The sequence below is a fragment of the Zophobas morio genome, unplaced genomic scaffold (assembly GCF_036711695.1).
Source record: "Zophobas morio isolate AGI-343-1 ecotype UQ-CSIRO unplaced genomic scaffold, CSIRO_AGI_Zmor_V1 ptg000160l, whole genome shotgun sequence".
Lineage (NCBI taxonomy): Eukaryota > Metazoa > Arthropoda > Insecta > Coleoptera > Tenebrionidae > Zophobas > Zophobas morio.
In genome coordinates, this window is record NW_026972264.1 from 46,732 (window position 1) to 62,067 (window position 15,336).

Below are 15,336 nucleotides of genomic sequence, written 5' to 3' on the forward strand. Positions count from 1 at the left end.
TGGTTTCGTTGCACTTTCCGAGCCCGTAGGGTATCTGATTGGCTTAAAAGTACAAGAAAACACTTCAAAAGTGACGTTTCTGAAGAATTTTAACAGTTTTCTTGTATCTACGAACGCCAGAATGCATAAAATTGACCTAAACGTCTCCTTTTCCTATTCTGAGTCGATTCTGCATGCTTTAAGTGTGTTTGGTGGCTCAGAACCATCAAAAAACGTTGAAATATAGTTCAAATTCAATAAAAATCGACAAAAATACAGTTTCTAGCTAAAATTTGATGGTTTCGTTGCACTTTCCGAGACCGTAGGGTATCTGATTGGCTTAAAAGTACAAGAAAACACTTCAAAAGTGACGTTTCTGAAGAATTTTAACAGTTTTCTTGTATCTACGAACGCCAGAATGCATAAAATTGACCTAAACGTCTCCTTTTCCTATTCTGAGTCGATTCTGCATGCTTTAAGTGTGTTTGGTGGCTCAGAACCATCAAAAAACGTTGAAATATAGTTCAAATTCAATAAAAATCGACAAAAATACAGTTTCTAGCTAAACTTTGATGGTTTCGTTGCACTTTCCGAGCCCATAGGGTATCTGATTGGTTTAAAAGTACAAGAAAACACTTCAAAAGTGACGTTTCTGAAGAATTTTAACAGTTTTCTTGTATCTACGAACGCCAGAATGCATAAAATTGACCTAAACGTCTCCTTTTCCTATTCTGAGTCGATTCTGCATGCTTTAAGTGTGTTTGGTGGCTCAGAACCATCAAAAAACGTTGAAATATAGTTCAAATTCAATAAAAATCGACAAAAATACAGTTTCTAGCTAAAATTTGATGGTTTCGTTGCACTTTCCGAGCCCGTAGGGTATCTGATTGGCTTAAAAGTACAAGAAAACACTTCAAAAGTGACGTTTCTGAAGAATTTTAACAGTTTTCTTGTATCTACGAACGCCAGAATGCATAAAATTGACCTAAACGTCTCCTTTTCCTATTCTGAGTCGATTCTGCATGCTTTAAGTGTGTTTGGTGGCTCAGAACCATCAAAAAACGTTGAAATATAGTTCAAATTCAATAAAAATCGACAAAAATACAGTTTCTAGCTAAAATTTGATGGTTTCGTTGCACTTTCCGAGCCCGTAGGGTATCTGATTGGCTTAAAAGTACAAGAAAACACTTCAAAAGTGACGTTTCTGAAGAATTTTAACAGTTTTCTTGTATCTACGAACGCCAGAATGCATAAAATTGATCTAAACGACTCCTTTTCCTATTCTGAGTCGATTCTGCATGCTTTAAGTGTGTTTGGTGGCTCAGAACCATCAAAAAACGTTGAAATATAGTTCAAATTCAATAAAAATCGACAAAAATACAGTTTCTAGCTAAAATTTGATGGTTTCGTTGCACTTTCCGAGCCCGTAGTGTATCTGATTGGCTTAAAAGTACAAGAAAACACTTCAAAAGTGACGTTTCTGAAGAATTTTAACAGTTTTCTTGTATCTACGAACGCCAGAATGCATAAAATTGACCTAAACGTCTCCTTTTCCTATTCTGAGTCGATTCTGCATGCTTTAAGTGTGTTTGGTGGCTCAGAACCATCAAAAAACGTTGAAATATAGTTCAAATTCAATAAAAATCGACAAAAATACAGTTTCTAGCTAAAATTTGATGGTTTCGTTGCACTTTCCGAGCCCGTAGGGTATCTGATTGGCTTAAAAGTACAAGAAAACACTTCAAAAGTGACGTTTCTGAAGAATTTTAACAGTTTTCTTGTATCTACGAACGCCAGAATGCATAAAATTGACCTAAACGTCTCCTTTTCCTATTCTGAGTCGATTCTGCATGCTTTAAGTGTGTTTGGTGGCTCAGAACCATCAAAAAACGTTGAAATATAGTTCAAATTCAATAAGAATCGACAAAAATACAGTTTCTAGCTAAAATTTGATGGTTTCGTTGCACTTTCCGAGCCCGTAGGGTATCTGATTGGCTTAAAAGTACAAGAAAACACTTCAAAAGTGACGTTTCTGAAGAATTTTAACAGTTTTCTTGTATCTACGAACGCCAGAATGCATAAAATTGACCTAAACGTCTCCTTTTCCTATTCTGAGTCGATTCTGCATGCTTTAAGTGTGTTTGGTGGCTCAGAACCATCAAAAAACGTTGAAATATAATAATAATAATAATAATAGCCATGACGATATACAACGCTCTAGGCCCGTGCCATTATTACACATCTTAGCAGGCGAAGGGGGTACACCGGCCTAAGAGTTTAATGGCTTTATAGTGATTCTACTCATATTCAGATGGCGATGAAGTTGGTAAGTCAGAAATGGCATAACACAATTTGTGTGTGTCTCAGCTAGTCTCTTAGGCCCGAATATTCTCTAGCCCCGTGGAACGTTTATGTGTTATCCTGACTGTGTTGAAAAATTTACCAGGATGTCTACTTGGACATTGACAACTCCACCATCATATTATAATTAACATTTATACAAAATATTGTAAACATGAAAGCTTGAATAAATCTATTTGATTTAAAATTCGGAAATTGATATGTTTTCATGTAATTAAACGAAAAATTGAGCAAGGTTGGTTGCATACTACATTCGCAATGATTTGCAACACTTACAACAGAACACAGCGGCTTTACAATTAAGCTTTCATCTTGAGAACAGCAATGCAAATCTTAAGTTTTATATTTTCGTTTATTTAGTCTCGAATTCAACGGTTTTGCAATTCTGCATTCCTGTTTGCAGAAAGCAATTACTTGCACGTTTGTGTTTACTCTCGAGTTAAAAATACGAGCTGTGAATTTAAGACATTTTTTATTATATTATAAAATTTAATACAATATTAACATGTAAAGTCAGTGTTTAAAATTACAAAAATATCAAAAATTATCACAACTTGTAAACAAAACAAAAAAAAAACAAAAGAGACAGCTGATCCACTAGTTTCATCTTCGCTTAGTTCTCTGATACTGGATCCAGTTGTACACGTCTCGACCACTGCGATCAGAGAAGAGCTGGTTCGTTTCAACAAATTCTGCACACAGCTTCGGTGGTGCCAAATGACCCCTGGATATGTATTGCGAAAAATGTCTCTGCATTAAAGACATTTGCTCTGAGGTGAATGGTTTCTTTCCTCTTCTCTTTACAGGAGTTATTTGCAATTTCTGCTTTATCTCCGCGATTGTCGTTTTTCTTGGTGATTTCTGCGATTTTGGTGACTTCGTGTTCAAAGTTCCCCTGTGACTCGATATTTTTTTCTTTGGTGTTTCAATCCTCCGGTCTTCAGTACTGGCTCTCGCTATAAAAAATATCAGCAATGATATACAATTTTCTAGACTTTTCAGCATACGTACCCCCTACTTTTTCAGAAAGCGCTTCTTGTGTAGTATGTGTAACTTTGTCACACTTTCGACGATCCGAAGGCACTTCAGTAATATTGTCTGTAGTATAACATTCTATCACACCTGATTGTGAGACTTGAGTGTCTGTTGATACCTCCTGCATGAGGTTCGTTTCCATTCTGTTGATTGTACTTTCTGTTGAACAGGTAGTTTCAAACGAATCCAAACTGAGATTGTCTCCTAATAATTCTTCAGAGGTAATATGATCGTCTAACGCCGGATCCTCTTCAGGTACTGGTAAATCTTGTGCAATAGTGAGTATTTCGTCGAGACTTTTACCTCTGTATGAAAAGAGTTCTTCTCCATCTACGATAGTCAAAAATTTTGCCCACCCTGTTAGTTGAAATAAAAGTTCGTCTTGTCGATATACTTGTTCATGGACTTTCTGACTATGACCCATCAATTTTGCAATCTGACCGATTTCATTGTCATTCATTGTTAACAATTGGGAAAGGGTTGCGACTTGTTTTCTTAAATAAGTGGAACGTAAAAGATGCGGTTCTTCAGCACCACATTTCTCTGAGTAATCTCTTAAAACAACTGAAGCATCGATAAACATCGCTCTCGTAGGTATACCAAAAAGGTAATTGTTTGAATAGGGAACACCAGCTTCTTTTCGATATTGGAGAAACATATCTAGATACCTACAACACAATCAAAAATCTTTTAAAAAGTAGAAAAATCAAAGTACTCATTTACCTGCATTGATTTTCGTCCAACAGCACATGTAATATATGTAGACGCTTTCCAATCAAAGTCATAACTTTGTATTTATTCGCTAACTCCCGTTGATACATTGGAAGGGATTGAAGTATTTCATCATCAAGTTCGATTTTTTTGTTATACAATTCCAACGACATACTTGCAACTTCACTGACTCTACGTCTATTGTACACAATAACTCTTGCCAACGCAGCCTTTCCTAATTTTAGCCATGTGTCGAAATCGAAACCGTCCTGTAACCGTTGATACGCCTGCTCCGCTTCAGAAACTATCAATGTGGAAAATAATTTAACGTCCTTTGCCTTTGGTAAATTATGTAATTTGGCTGCTTTTCTTTGCAAGCTGGTTCGACCAGCTGACCTGCCAACATAGATTCCATAGTTTTTATCATGGAGAGTTTTGAAATTGTCGAAACGGCCACGCTCTTCACATTGTGTGGGAAGATTATGAGTTAAATAATCAACGTTAAGTGCGTCTAAAAGAAATGTAATACTCGATCGTAAAGCTTTTGCCAGACTTGGCTTTCCAAACTCGCCTGTTTCCTTGTCAAGTGAACACAAATTGAAAACTCCCTCTAGTAAGGCATCATAACCTCCATAGAGTATCAGATCTTCAAAATCCAGAATGGAGGGGTTTATGTCTTTAACATCTAAAATCAATCGTGCCATTCTACGCAAATGTTGGCGATCGTTCTTTAATGCGCTGTATGAACCACGATGCATTAAGGAATATCTTTCAGCAACAAGTTTCAAACATTTATCTTCTAATATCTCGTGTAGAATTAGCCCAACTTGAACAGGCTCTAAGAAAGCGAGAAAAAGTTTCTGACTGAAAGAATTCGCTGTAAATTCCTTCTGGATAATCTTAAAGCGAGCTTCTTTAAGCACATTTCTTCTATTTGGTGGCCGTCCAGTACATTTGCGTTCATGTCGAGCAAAGTTTCTGGTCATTATTTCACCAAAACAATTTGGGCAAGTAATTAAATTGGAGGCTTGTCCTGTCACTACTCTCCTTATAGCAATTTTTTCCTCACAGGTGGCATTTTTGTTAAAATTATAATCACCCTTTCGCCTGATCTCTCGTAACGCAGCATTCCGTTCCACACTATTAGCTTTCATAGTCATAATATTTTTCACTTCTTCCTGATCTTTGTGTTTTCGAAGAATATGTGAAGACATTTCAACAAAAAACTGTTCACAGAAATAACAACAATGGCGTTTTCCTTTGGTTTTTGACGTTAATGGGTTTACTAGGGCAGAAGAACCACAATCCATAATTAACGGTGTTATGAACTTACGTTCCTCTTCAATCGGCAGTTCCTCCCCTATTAATTTTCCGACGGGGAGACAGTAACGAACTTTCACTTGGATTTCACGTTCGCCAAAATTTCTAGACAGCAGCACAAGTGTTCTGTTTTTGTCGGAAAGTTTATTACCTACAACAAAAATTAAACTTCGATTTGCATTTTTTTGTTACTATACATACATTTATGGTCTGTCGCGGGCAAACCAGAATACAAAAATCCGCTGATGGTATTGTCATCTCCACTGCAAGCATCACAAACGTAATGCCCTTCATGTAAAACGGTGTGTATCTTCATTGAAACGAAACATTTCTTTATATAAATGGTCAAATGAGCGGAAATCCTGCAGTTTGATTCTTCAACAGGCGAAACCAATGGCGTAAACATCAAGTCAAAGTCTTCATTGCGGTTCGAGGTAGTGGGCATTGAAGAACTACTTGAACTTTGTCCTTCTATAAATATTTGAAAAATTATTAGAACATTATAAACGACTAATATTAGGTATAACGTAAGTTGTAAAAATCTCTACAGATGAGAGTAACTTACTTTTCAAATGGCATTGCATACATTATTTATTGGGTTGTTCCAGAGAATTATACAGGGTTAGTATAAAGTCCCGAAACGTTTGAATAACTTTGTTATTTGAAAAGTTTTTTTTTCTGAAATTTGCTTTGGATGTATAATTAAACATGGCAACTTTAATGGAACACCCAGATGTTGTTTCACTAGAAATAAACAAGTTGATAATTTCTGAAATTAGTTTTTTATTCTGCATCAGAAAATGCCAAAAAACCTGTATGTTGTAATCAATGCAATCAATGTTGTAGGTATATATCCAAAAAAAATTTCAGCAAAAAACTTTTCAAATAAAGTTATTCGCCCGTTCCGGGACTTTATACTAACCCTGTATATTAAAATATACTACATTTAGGTATCAGGCATAGCTAGAAAAAATTTTTCTAGTTATTTAAAAAAAAAAGTTTTGGTATGCCAAAAGTCTTATTTGCAACTTACATAACACCCGATTGGTGGTTTGGAGTTTAACATTTGAGTTAAGAAAAGATTTTTCAGATGGACGAATAAAAATATGTGATGGATGTGTGTAAGTTGTTTGTTTTCAAAAATGTGTAATATTGGTTTATGTTTATGCACGAAAGTATATTGGAAATAGCATATGTATAATGTATAGGTAATTAGTGTTACATGTGTTATGTAAGTTACGTTTATTATGTTAAGTTAGGTACTAATCATTTTTATAGCATCTTTGGAAATGTTAGCAAGAAAGCTAACGAAAAAAAATTGACATTTTAATAAAATTGATCAGAATCCGAGAAAATAGAAACCTGAGTTTAAGACAAGAGTAAAAAAATCTAAGTCGGCCATTAAAAAGACGTTTTGGATTTTTTTTACAAAAAGCCTGAATATTTCGTAATTATAATTACTTAATGAAATACCTACCTCCTTCAAACAATCTTTTCTTGCAAGTCTGTAACTGAGACTTCGTGTGCTCAGATGTTTCGCCATTTTCATCGCTTTCTTCTGACACTTCAGAAGTTGGCTCATATTCTTCGTCGGTAGCATTACTTTGGAAAGGTTCTTCGTCGCTGTCACTTATCTCGTATCGGCTGCAGGGTACGTATTCAAAAACGATCTCTTCTATTGGTCGCACCAAATCAACTTGCCAACATTCTGTGTCCTCTAAATGTTGTTTTGCCAATTTCAAAACATTCAGATCTATAGAAGAAGATTGACATGAAATAGATTGATTATAAAGAGTAGAAATGAGTTACCTGAACTACTCATTATAACATTGTCCAGCATCCTTTTTTTGAGTGTTTTATGCCATATTTGAAAGATTTTAGGAGTTCCCTCTGAATATGTCAGGTGATGGGTAAGACGTTTTTTTTTTCTGAAAAATAAGTGATGAACTCGTTAAGACCATAACACAAACACTGGTTCTAAAATTTCTTGGGCGAAACGAAAAAGAAAAAATGCGAAAACATGACAATTTTTTGCTTTGAGCCAGATACACCTTGCCACATATTGGTGTATCGAACTTTTGAAATATCGTGTTTTAATTTTTTTGTTTTGAAGCAAGAAAACAAAATTCCCGTTTTGTTTCTATTTTGAAACCGGAAAACGGGTTTTTCCTGCTTGTTAAGTATTTTTGTTTGAAGCGAATAATTACATAATTATAAGTACCAAATGAAGTTCCAAGATTCCACTACTGATCACAAGCTAAATTTCTAACAATTTTCTACGAAAGCAAAAAGCGAAACTACTTACCAATGCAATCTTTTGACTTCAGTCATTGAAGCGCACAAGGGATCAGGGCAGAAATATAAAACTGTGTCGTCCTCTTCTAAGACCACCACTCTGGCATGAGATAAGCATTGTTCACAAATAACATGCCCGCATGTGACTAAGTAGAAAGACTTACTGGGCAACAATGGCAATCTACAGGAGTGGCATACAATTTTTCCTAATAAAAAAAAGTGAAAAATAAAATGTCAAACACATTTTGTCATAACATACTCATGAGGGGCAACGGATAGTTTTCTTGAGGCTTACAGACTACACATGTTTTTCTTATACAAGTTTCTGTTCTTGTGAGCTCCCTTGTACACATATGATTCTGGATATCTGCTTTATAACTATTTGTTATAACATAGGCTAGCCGACGCAGTTCGATATTAATATTTTGTGAAAAAGGCATCTCCTCACTTTCAACCTGCTCTATTTCCTGCGGAGTTAAATTATGTACCATGATGCACTTTAAACTGCCCAAACATTGGATCTTGTTACATATAATAAATTCATGGCGGTATTTGCACTGAACCCTTCTACATCTCTTCATTAAGAACTCTCTGCAGGGAGTGGGTGTTAAAATTCTAAAAACGAGATCATATAGCACATAAAATTTCAGCGGATCGAACCGATGAGCTACTGAAGCTGATCGATTAAATTGGAGTCAAAGACGAAAAATTAAAAAAAAAAGTACCAATAAAAGAAAGTGGACAACTTCCCTCCTCTATTTGGCCTCTGCATACAGGGCATTGAGGCATATCACGTGCAATCAATTCTCTTAAACAACCTTCGCAAGTACTATGCATACAAGGGTTCAAAATGCACCAAGAGGTCATGCTTATTTCGGAGAAACAGACTGGACAAATAAACTTATCATTTTCTTGTTCCTCTATTGTCCTATGAGTAAATTTGCATTTGCTTCCGTATTTACAGTTGCCGAATTGTTTAAATTCTTGACAAATGCCCGAAATTTGTAATGTTCTCAACGTCTCGTACCTCATGGTGTCGCTTTGATATAGCGTTTCTCTGTACTGGATTTCATCTTTTGAGGACACATGAAGGTATCGACAGTACTCTCTATGACATCTCTCCATTTGAAAGTCCCGACAGAACTTATAGGGATGCTTTAAATTGCACATCGGATCTTTACATTCCCCCTTCGAGAATTTCGTACAATAACTACGACAAAAATAAATACTGAAACTTTGACTTGAAGTGTTGCACTTTAATCAAAATATAATCTAGTGTTGAAAAATTGTGACTTCAAAGAGATTAATTAAAAACTGTTTTCAGGGAACAATTTGAATATACACCGTTTTTTTAGGAGTTGCGTATTTTTTACTTTTATACAGGATGGCAGGTTTGAATTGCCAAACGTTAACGCAAGCTGTATCACTTCAAATCAAGCAAGAAATCATCCTTAAGAAGTTGGGGTCGCAAATGTGCTGTTATCGACCTTGCCAATTTTGCCGTTAGTACTCTTTCTGACCCTGCGTTAATAGATCCTCAAAAGCGTATTTTAATTCGGATTGGAGCAAACTATGGCCCCAACTTCTTAATAATTGTTGGTTTGTTTTGACGTGATAATGCAGCTTGTGTTATCGTTTGACACTTTGTATAACATAAAATTGTAAGTGAATTATTTTAAAATGAAATCAAAACATGCATGTTGAACTTACTATTTCTAAATTTCACGTAAACAATACGTTACTGTACTTTTTATCTTCTGTTAATGGGAAGAATATATCCAATAATTACAAAATTAAAAAAATGCTGATATGTACTTATCATTTTTGTTATTTTTTTGTTCTATATCGCTGCTTTTCTAAATGTGCATGTCCAGAGTTTCCCTCACTTTCAGAGTATTCTAATTTTTTTATTATTACCTATTCGTAGTTTTTTCAAAATACTTTTTAATGAGATATTACAAATTTCGCAGGGCGAGTCATTTACCGCGCGTTCCTTGATGTTTCATCAATTATTAGAAATGATAATTTATTTTTGAAATTCCGATGCCACGTTGGCACGCTATTCCAATTTTCTTCAATTTTTTTGGGAATGAAAGTATTCACAAATAAAATCGCAGCAGGGTTATTTTTTAAATTTGTGTAACAAGATTTTGTGGAAAGACGCGCTTTGTTGTGGTATAAATAAAATTAAATCTTCATGTACATAATGTTTATCAAAAAAATAAGTATTACAATTTTCAAATAACGATATTCCAATTTTTTCAAATACAACATCATGTATTTTATTATCGCATCTCATTCTATTTTTTGTTTTCTTCCCCATTTGTTAAGTATTTTCTATATTTAAAGTTGAGAGTTCCTATGTTTTTTTTTTTACTTTTTTAAGAGACATTGACATATTGAAAAAATGAGCACAAAATTAGAATAAGATATCGTAATAAAACACTGTGTGCTAATGGAAAAATATAAATATCCATATTTGTAAATTGTATTAAACTATCAGAACTTTTTTAAACAATGGGTATTTTAAAATTTGATTTAATTGGTACGACAACAAAGTGCCAAATATTGTAACACACAATTTGCGATTTTTTTGATAACTCTTTCATTGTCGAAAGAATTAAAAAAAAAAGGAATAACGTGGCAACCTCGCAATCGATTTTAAATGATAAATTATGCTTATAAAAACCAGGAAATGGCTAGTAAATGTAGAAATATATGGGCGTTTCATTAAAAAAAAAAAAAAACAAGCAGTGTCCCAACCCTAATAAACTGAAGATTCTGAGTTAAATAAAAATAATTTTAGCATACAGCCCTCAAAGTATCGTAAATTTTGGTGCTTGACTTTTTTTCTAACAATTTATGAGTTATCGATGACCGCGTGTTTTGTGACTCACCCTGTATAATGATATGAAATTTTTGCGATAAAATTCAGGTCTGTTAGAAGAAGAAAGAAAGCAAGCCAATACAACTAGATTTTAATAACTACCCAAGCTCTAATCTACTCCCACTACTAGCACTATTAACATATACTCTTTTCTACTGTGTTGTTAAATAACTGCGTAACACATTAGACAAATTTTTTGATTAATTGAAGCCAATGGACTTAAAATATATTCAAATTGATAGCAGGGCGTTCCGATTTTATTGTTCTGTTGTATAACTGACGCGAAGTAGTTTTTATCATTTGCGAAAGTTGCAGACTCGATATTGTCCCTAGACCAGGGTTGGCCTGACTTTTTGATTTAAATCGTAATTTAAACCAAGTATTTTTTTTTTAATCATTGATTTAAATCATTCTTGATTTTTTAAATTTTCTTTTTGAATTACGAGCATATAATGCATGTTACAGTCTTTTAAATGCAATTTAATTCAATAAGGGTACTACCTGAGTGCCGCCGCAATTTACGTAGATTTTTCCGGGACACCACGAAGGCGAAAGATCCGTTACAATTTACAAGTACAATCCAATTCTCCTAACTTTGGCAGTGTCGTAAATTAATAGCAAAAAACAAGCATCTGGCATGTTTACGTTTACGTCTACAATGGATGCAGACCCTTTCAAGCTTTCAATAAAAGAAACTGACAATGGTTTTACGACACTTTCCCAAAATTAATAGAATTAGACTCTTGGAACGTAAAGTATTTATTTCGTCAGCTGCAGTTTACATTTGCCGATAGAGGCACGATTCAAACTAGGCAGAGCCGCATTTGTGAATGTATGAAAATACCTAGAAAATGAAAATTACAACAACTACTAAAATATAGCTTTTAAAAACTGAATAAAAATAATTAAAAGTTAAAATTTAGTTACATAACTTTTAATTTTTGTCTCACTACTTTTGAAGTTTGAATTACTGTGGGTAACCGAAAAACTAAAAAAATCAAAGAAAAATTAAAAACATTAAAAAAAACAAAAAAAATGTAATTTAAAAACTAATCATTGATTTTTGATTTTTTTTTTAATCCGATTTTTTCCAACCCTGACATAGACATATATGTATTTATAAAAATTTAGCAAACTAGCATTAGCATTTTTATTGTTTTACTCTTAGAAAGCCATTTTTGTGAAAAATTTTGTTTTTGTCGTAGAAGCTTATCGATTGAAATCAAACTGTATCACTACAAGAGCAGCATAAAAATGCAAGTACTAAAAACAATCTACAACATTTTTCAACTTTCGTATTCCTTATGGGCAGCATATGTTTTTAAACTTTAACAAAAGCAATAGTAAGTTAAAAATTTGAAAAAGAAAAAAATACCAGGCTACGGCAAAAACGTTGAAACAAGATCAATTTAATAACACTAACAGAAAGATCGCTAAGAAATAAATATCTGAATTTTTATGATAACGGAACTTTAATGTTGTTTTAGATGTAATTTTTTTCAAGTCTGAGGTCATTGATAAATGAGCTTTTTTTCTTGATTACCAATATGGATCAACCACATAATTTAACAGTATTTCTAACTGAATTCAAAAAGATGGCACACTGAAATACATTTACTTTTAAATATGAAAGTATTCTCTATTCAGGCCCTTATTTTACGCCACCCGACTCTACGACTACTTTTGCGTTAAAATTAAGTTTTTGATTTTTTTTATAATTACTTTGTGTGGTTAATGGCGGTCGTCATTCAACAAATACATCGGACTAATGATACACAACTAAAATGTATAAAAATCTAAGTGAAAAAATGACCACCAAACCACTGTGGCCGGAACTCCCCTAGCGTTATCTGCACAACACGTTTTGTTCAACAATTTAAGCCAAAGTATAGAATCACCAGAAATTATTGTTATTGAAGTGCGTAATAAAAAAAATTATTCACCTACCTTTCTCTAGAACGACCTAGGCCAGAACTTCCTGCTTCCGAGTCACACATATTGTGATAAAATTCACTTTTTTTACGTAACAACGATGGCAGAATAAACAACGATGGCAGAATAAACAACGATGGCAGAATAAACAACGATGGCAGAATAAACAACGATGGCACAATAAACAACAATAGCGTGATAACAACAACAGCGGCTACATTCGACTCTTCGTTACAACTACAAATTGGAGACTGACGGGACGCGGTGGTAGGCTGGTAGGTTGGCGGCAAGTGCAGTAGACAGTATTGCACAATATTATTACACTTGCTACAGATTTCCAAGGTCAACGAGACAACGCTGGATGCATCAGATGCAGATGCATCGTTCCCTAATTTGATTTAAATGTTTGCAGTAAAATAACGATGAGTAACATTTTCATGCTGGCATATAACGCAGACAAATAAACTTTAAAATTATTCAATACGCTACGATACTGCTATCAATGGTTACCTATTTATCAGTAAAAAATTAGAAATTTGTCATTCTCGTTAATATTTTGAGCCTCAATAAAGTGGCAACAGCGCTGAAAATTTCAATTCAAGTCAATTTTTAATTAAAAAAGCGATATTCTGTTTAACATTAAAATAACAGAGACGTTAATCTCTTACTATCTTATTTGTAAATATGCAAATTAAGTTTCGCATTGCTGTTCGCAATATGAATGGAAAATTGCAACACCGTTTTGGTAATACCAAACGAGAATTCTAATAATATAACCTATAAATTTTTGACTTTATTTCTGCTTTCAGGACTAAGAGACTTCTCTTAGCGGTGTTACGGGGATAAGCACGTTATGATACGATTTCACCTTTGATGCCTAAATAATTATTACTTAACAAGATATTCCGCTTCCTTTTAGGGATGAATATTAAATTTTGATTTGGAACTTTTGAAAGTCAAGTTCTTACTGAAAATTCTATTTTTATGAATCATTACAAAAAAATTGTTACAAAACAACGAAAGCGGCTTCATAAATTTACGTATCTATTCTAGAAATTGGTATATTCAGAAAAATGCAGTTTGTTGAGTTAACTATTAAAATTTTGGTAATGACGGAACGCGTCCTATGAAAAAAAATGCTTCTTTAATTTCAAAACGTGTATTTAACTCGAGAGTAAATAAACGTAAAGATAAATATGCAACTTAAGTTTAGCATAGCTGTTCGCTTCATGAATGCAAAATTGCAACACCCTTTTGGCAATACAAACAGAAATGCTAATAACATAACTTCAAAATTTTTGGCCCAATTTACGTTTTCGATCCAAATAGCCGTCTCTTATCGTATGAGGATCGCGGAAATAAAGCACCTTAAGCAAATTTATAGACGTTTACGAATAAATGATTATTTAATCACACATTCCGTTTTTACATTCTGACTGTTAGACAGATTTTGAAAACTCTGAATATAGCTGCTAATATAAGTTAGTATAAATTTTGGACGCTGTGACTTACAAACGATGAACGCCGTACTTTATACATTCTGATTTATAACCAACGCGCGGAGTTGTGTTTCATACGCTCGATCCAGTGCTGTCGCGGCGATAGTTTGATTACAAATATATTTTTCTTTTGGACTACATCAACATAATATAACATTTTGGAGACCACAAATGTGTGGTCCTGTGTTTGAAAAATTAAAAATTGCATCGAGTATTTTTATTTGAAGTAATATAGTAATCAGTGTTGGGGACAGATACTTTTAAAAGTATCTAGATACAGATACAGATATATGGAAGATAAAAGTATCTAGATACAGATTGTTTTCGACTTTTTCGAAATGTATCTAGATACAAGATACAAGAAAACAGATACTTTTTGAAACTTTGGCGAATAAAATAACTGAAAACTTTTTATGTATTTTTTTATGTATTGTTTAATGAATTTTTTAAAATTAACAACATTTCAAAAGTATTATCACCTAAATTATTTCTTCGTGGTGTCAGAATTTGGTTTCCAGTACTAAACACCCGTTCCACAGGTGCAGAAGAAGGGATTGTGGTATTAAATTTAAAAAATAAACATTTTACAGTTGCATAGTTATGCAAGACTGAAAAATCTTTTCTTTTTTCCTGCAAATAGGCCATCGCTTCGCTATTCGCCAAATTTTGTACCGCTTCCTCGGATACGTAATTGCGAATAATATGATTCTTACATTCAATCTTTTGAATATGAAATTATGAACCATGCAGATGATATATATTAATTAATGACACTGATGACAGTAATTTATTGTAGACACTACTGTTTCCGTCGGATATTATTTTGCCATAAATTAGACCATACATACATAATTTCCTAAACCCTTCTAAAACAACGTCCACTTCCATAGCAGTAGAAGTGCCTTTATAATGTTTAGAACATGTGAAATTTATTTTTAAACTCTCATTGATTGATGTGTCGCAAATTGTCCAATATTTATTACGTACGCTTAAAAAGAATATGTTTTTTTGTTTTTATTCCCACACTGTCCAAATTGTGTTTGAGTATATCTAATAATTATCTCCAGCATTAAAATTATTATTTCAAAAGAATACCGGAAATGATTATTCTGTGCTGAAGGTCTGTTGGCGGCAACCTGTCATAAATTATTATTCTTCAATATCGGCTTACGATGTTTTTATGACCATGTCCGGTATTCGTCTATCCCGGTGCCGCAGGTATATACATTTTATGAAGCATTGCTGGTTCCGTTTAAGGCAAAATAAGTACAATTTCTTAGAAAGGTATTTAAATCCCTTATAGGATCAAAGGCTGCC

At 33.6% G+C, this 15,336-nt stretch overlaps 1 protein-coding gene and 1 long non-coding RNA gene across 5 annotated transcripts; one reads left to right on the plus strand and one right to left on the minus strand.

Moving 5' to 3' along the window:
* The first annotated feature begins 2,159 nt into the window (after positions 1-2,159).
* On the plus strand, positions 2,160-2,535 carry LOC135145580 (uncharacterized). The gene is made up of 2 exons (XR_010283493.1): positions 2,160-2,305; positions 2,359-2,535. It is a non-coding gene; the product is annotated as an uncharacterized LOC135145580 (long non-coding RNA).
* A 260-nt stretch (positions 2,536-2,795) lies between these two features.
* Positions 2,796-12,839, minus strand: LOC135145579 (uncharacterized). Of its 4 annotated transcripts, none has more exons than XM_064077702.1 (10): positions 12,536-12,839; positions 7,961-8,911; positions 7,712-7,907; positions 7,216-7,334; positions 6,884-7,159; positions 5,608-5,877; positions 4,658-5,557; positions 4,099-4,597; positions 3,352-4,043; positions 2,796-3,296 (listed from the first exon to the last, which is right to left on the minus strand). In XM_064077702.1, exons 4-10 carry the CDS (start codon positions 7,244-7,246, stop codon positions 2,944-2,946), a joined length of 3,021 nt encoding a protein of 1,006 aa, XP_063933772.1. In that variant the 5' UTR covers positions 7,247-7,334; positions 7,712-7,907; positions 7,961-8,911; positions 12,536-12,839; the 3' UTR covers positions 2,796-2,943. The 4 variants fall into 4 exon arrangements, with proteins under 4 accessions (XP_063933772.1, XP_063933770.1, XP_063933771.1 ...); XM_064077700.1 differs by having other exon boundaries at positions 4,099-5,557; positions 7,961-8,316; positions 8,427-8,911; positions 12,536-12,836; XM_064077701.1 differs by having other exon boundaries at positions 4,099-5,557; positions 7,961-8,316; positions 12,536-12,836.
* Between the last annotated feature and the right edge of the window lie 2,497 nt (positions 12,840-15,336).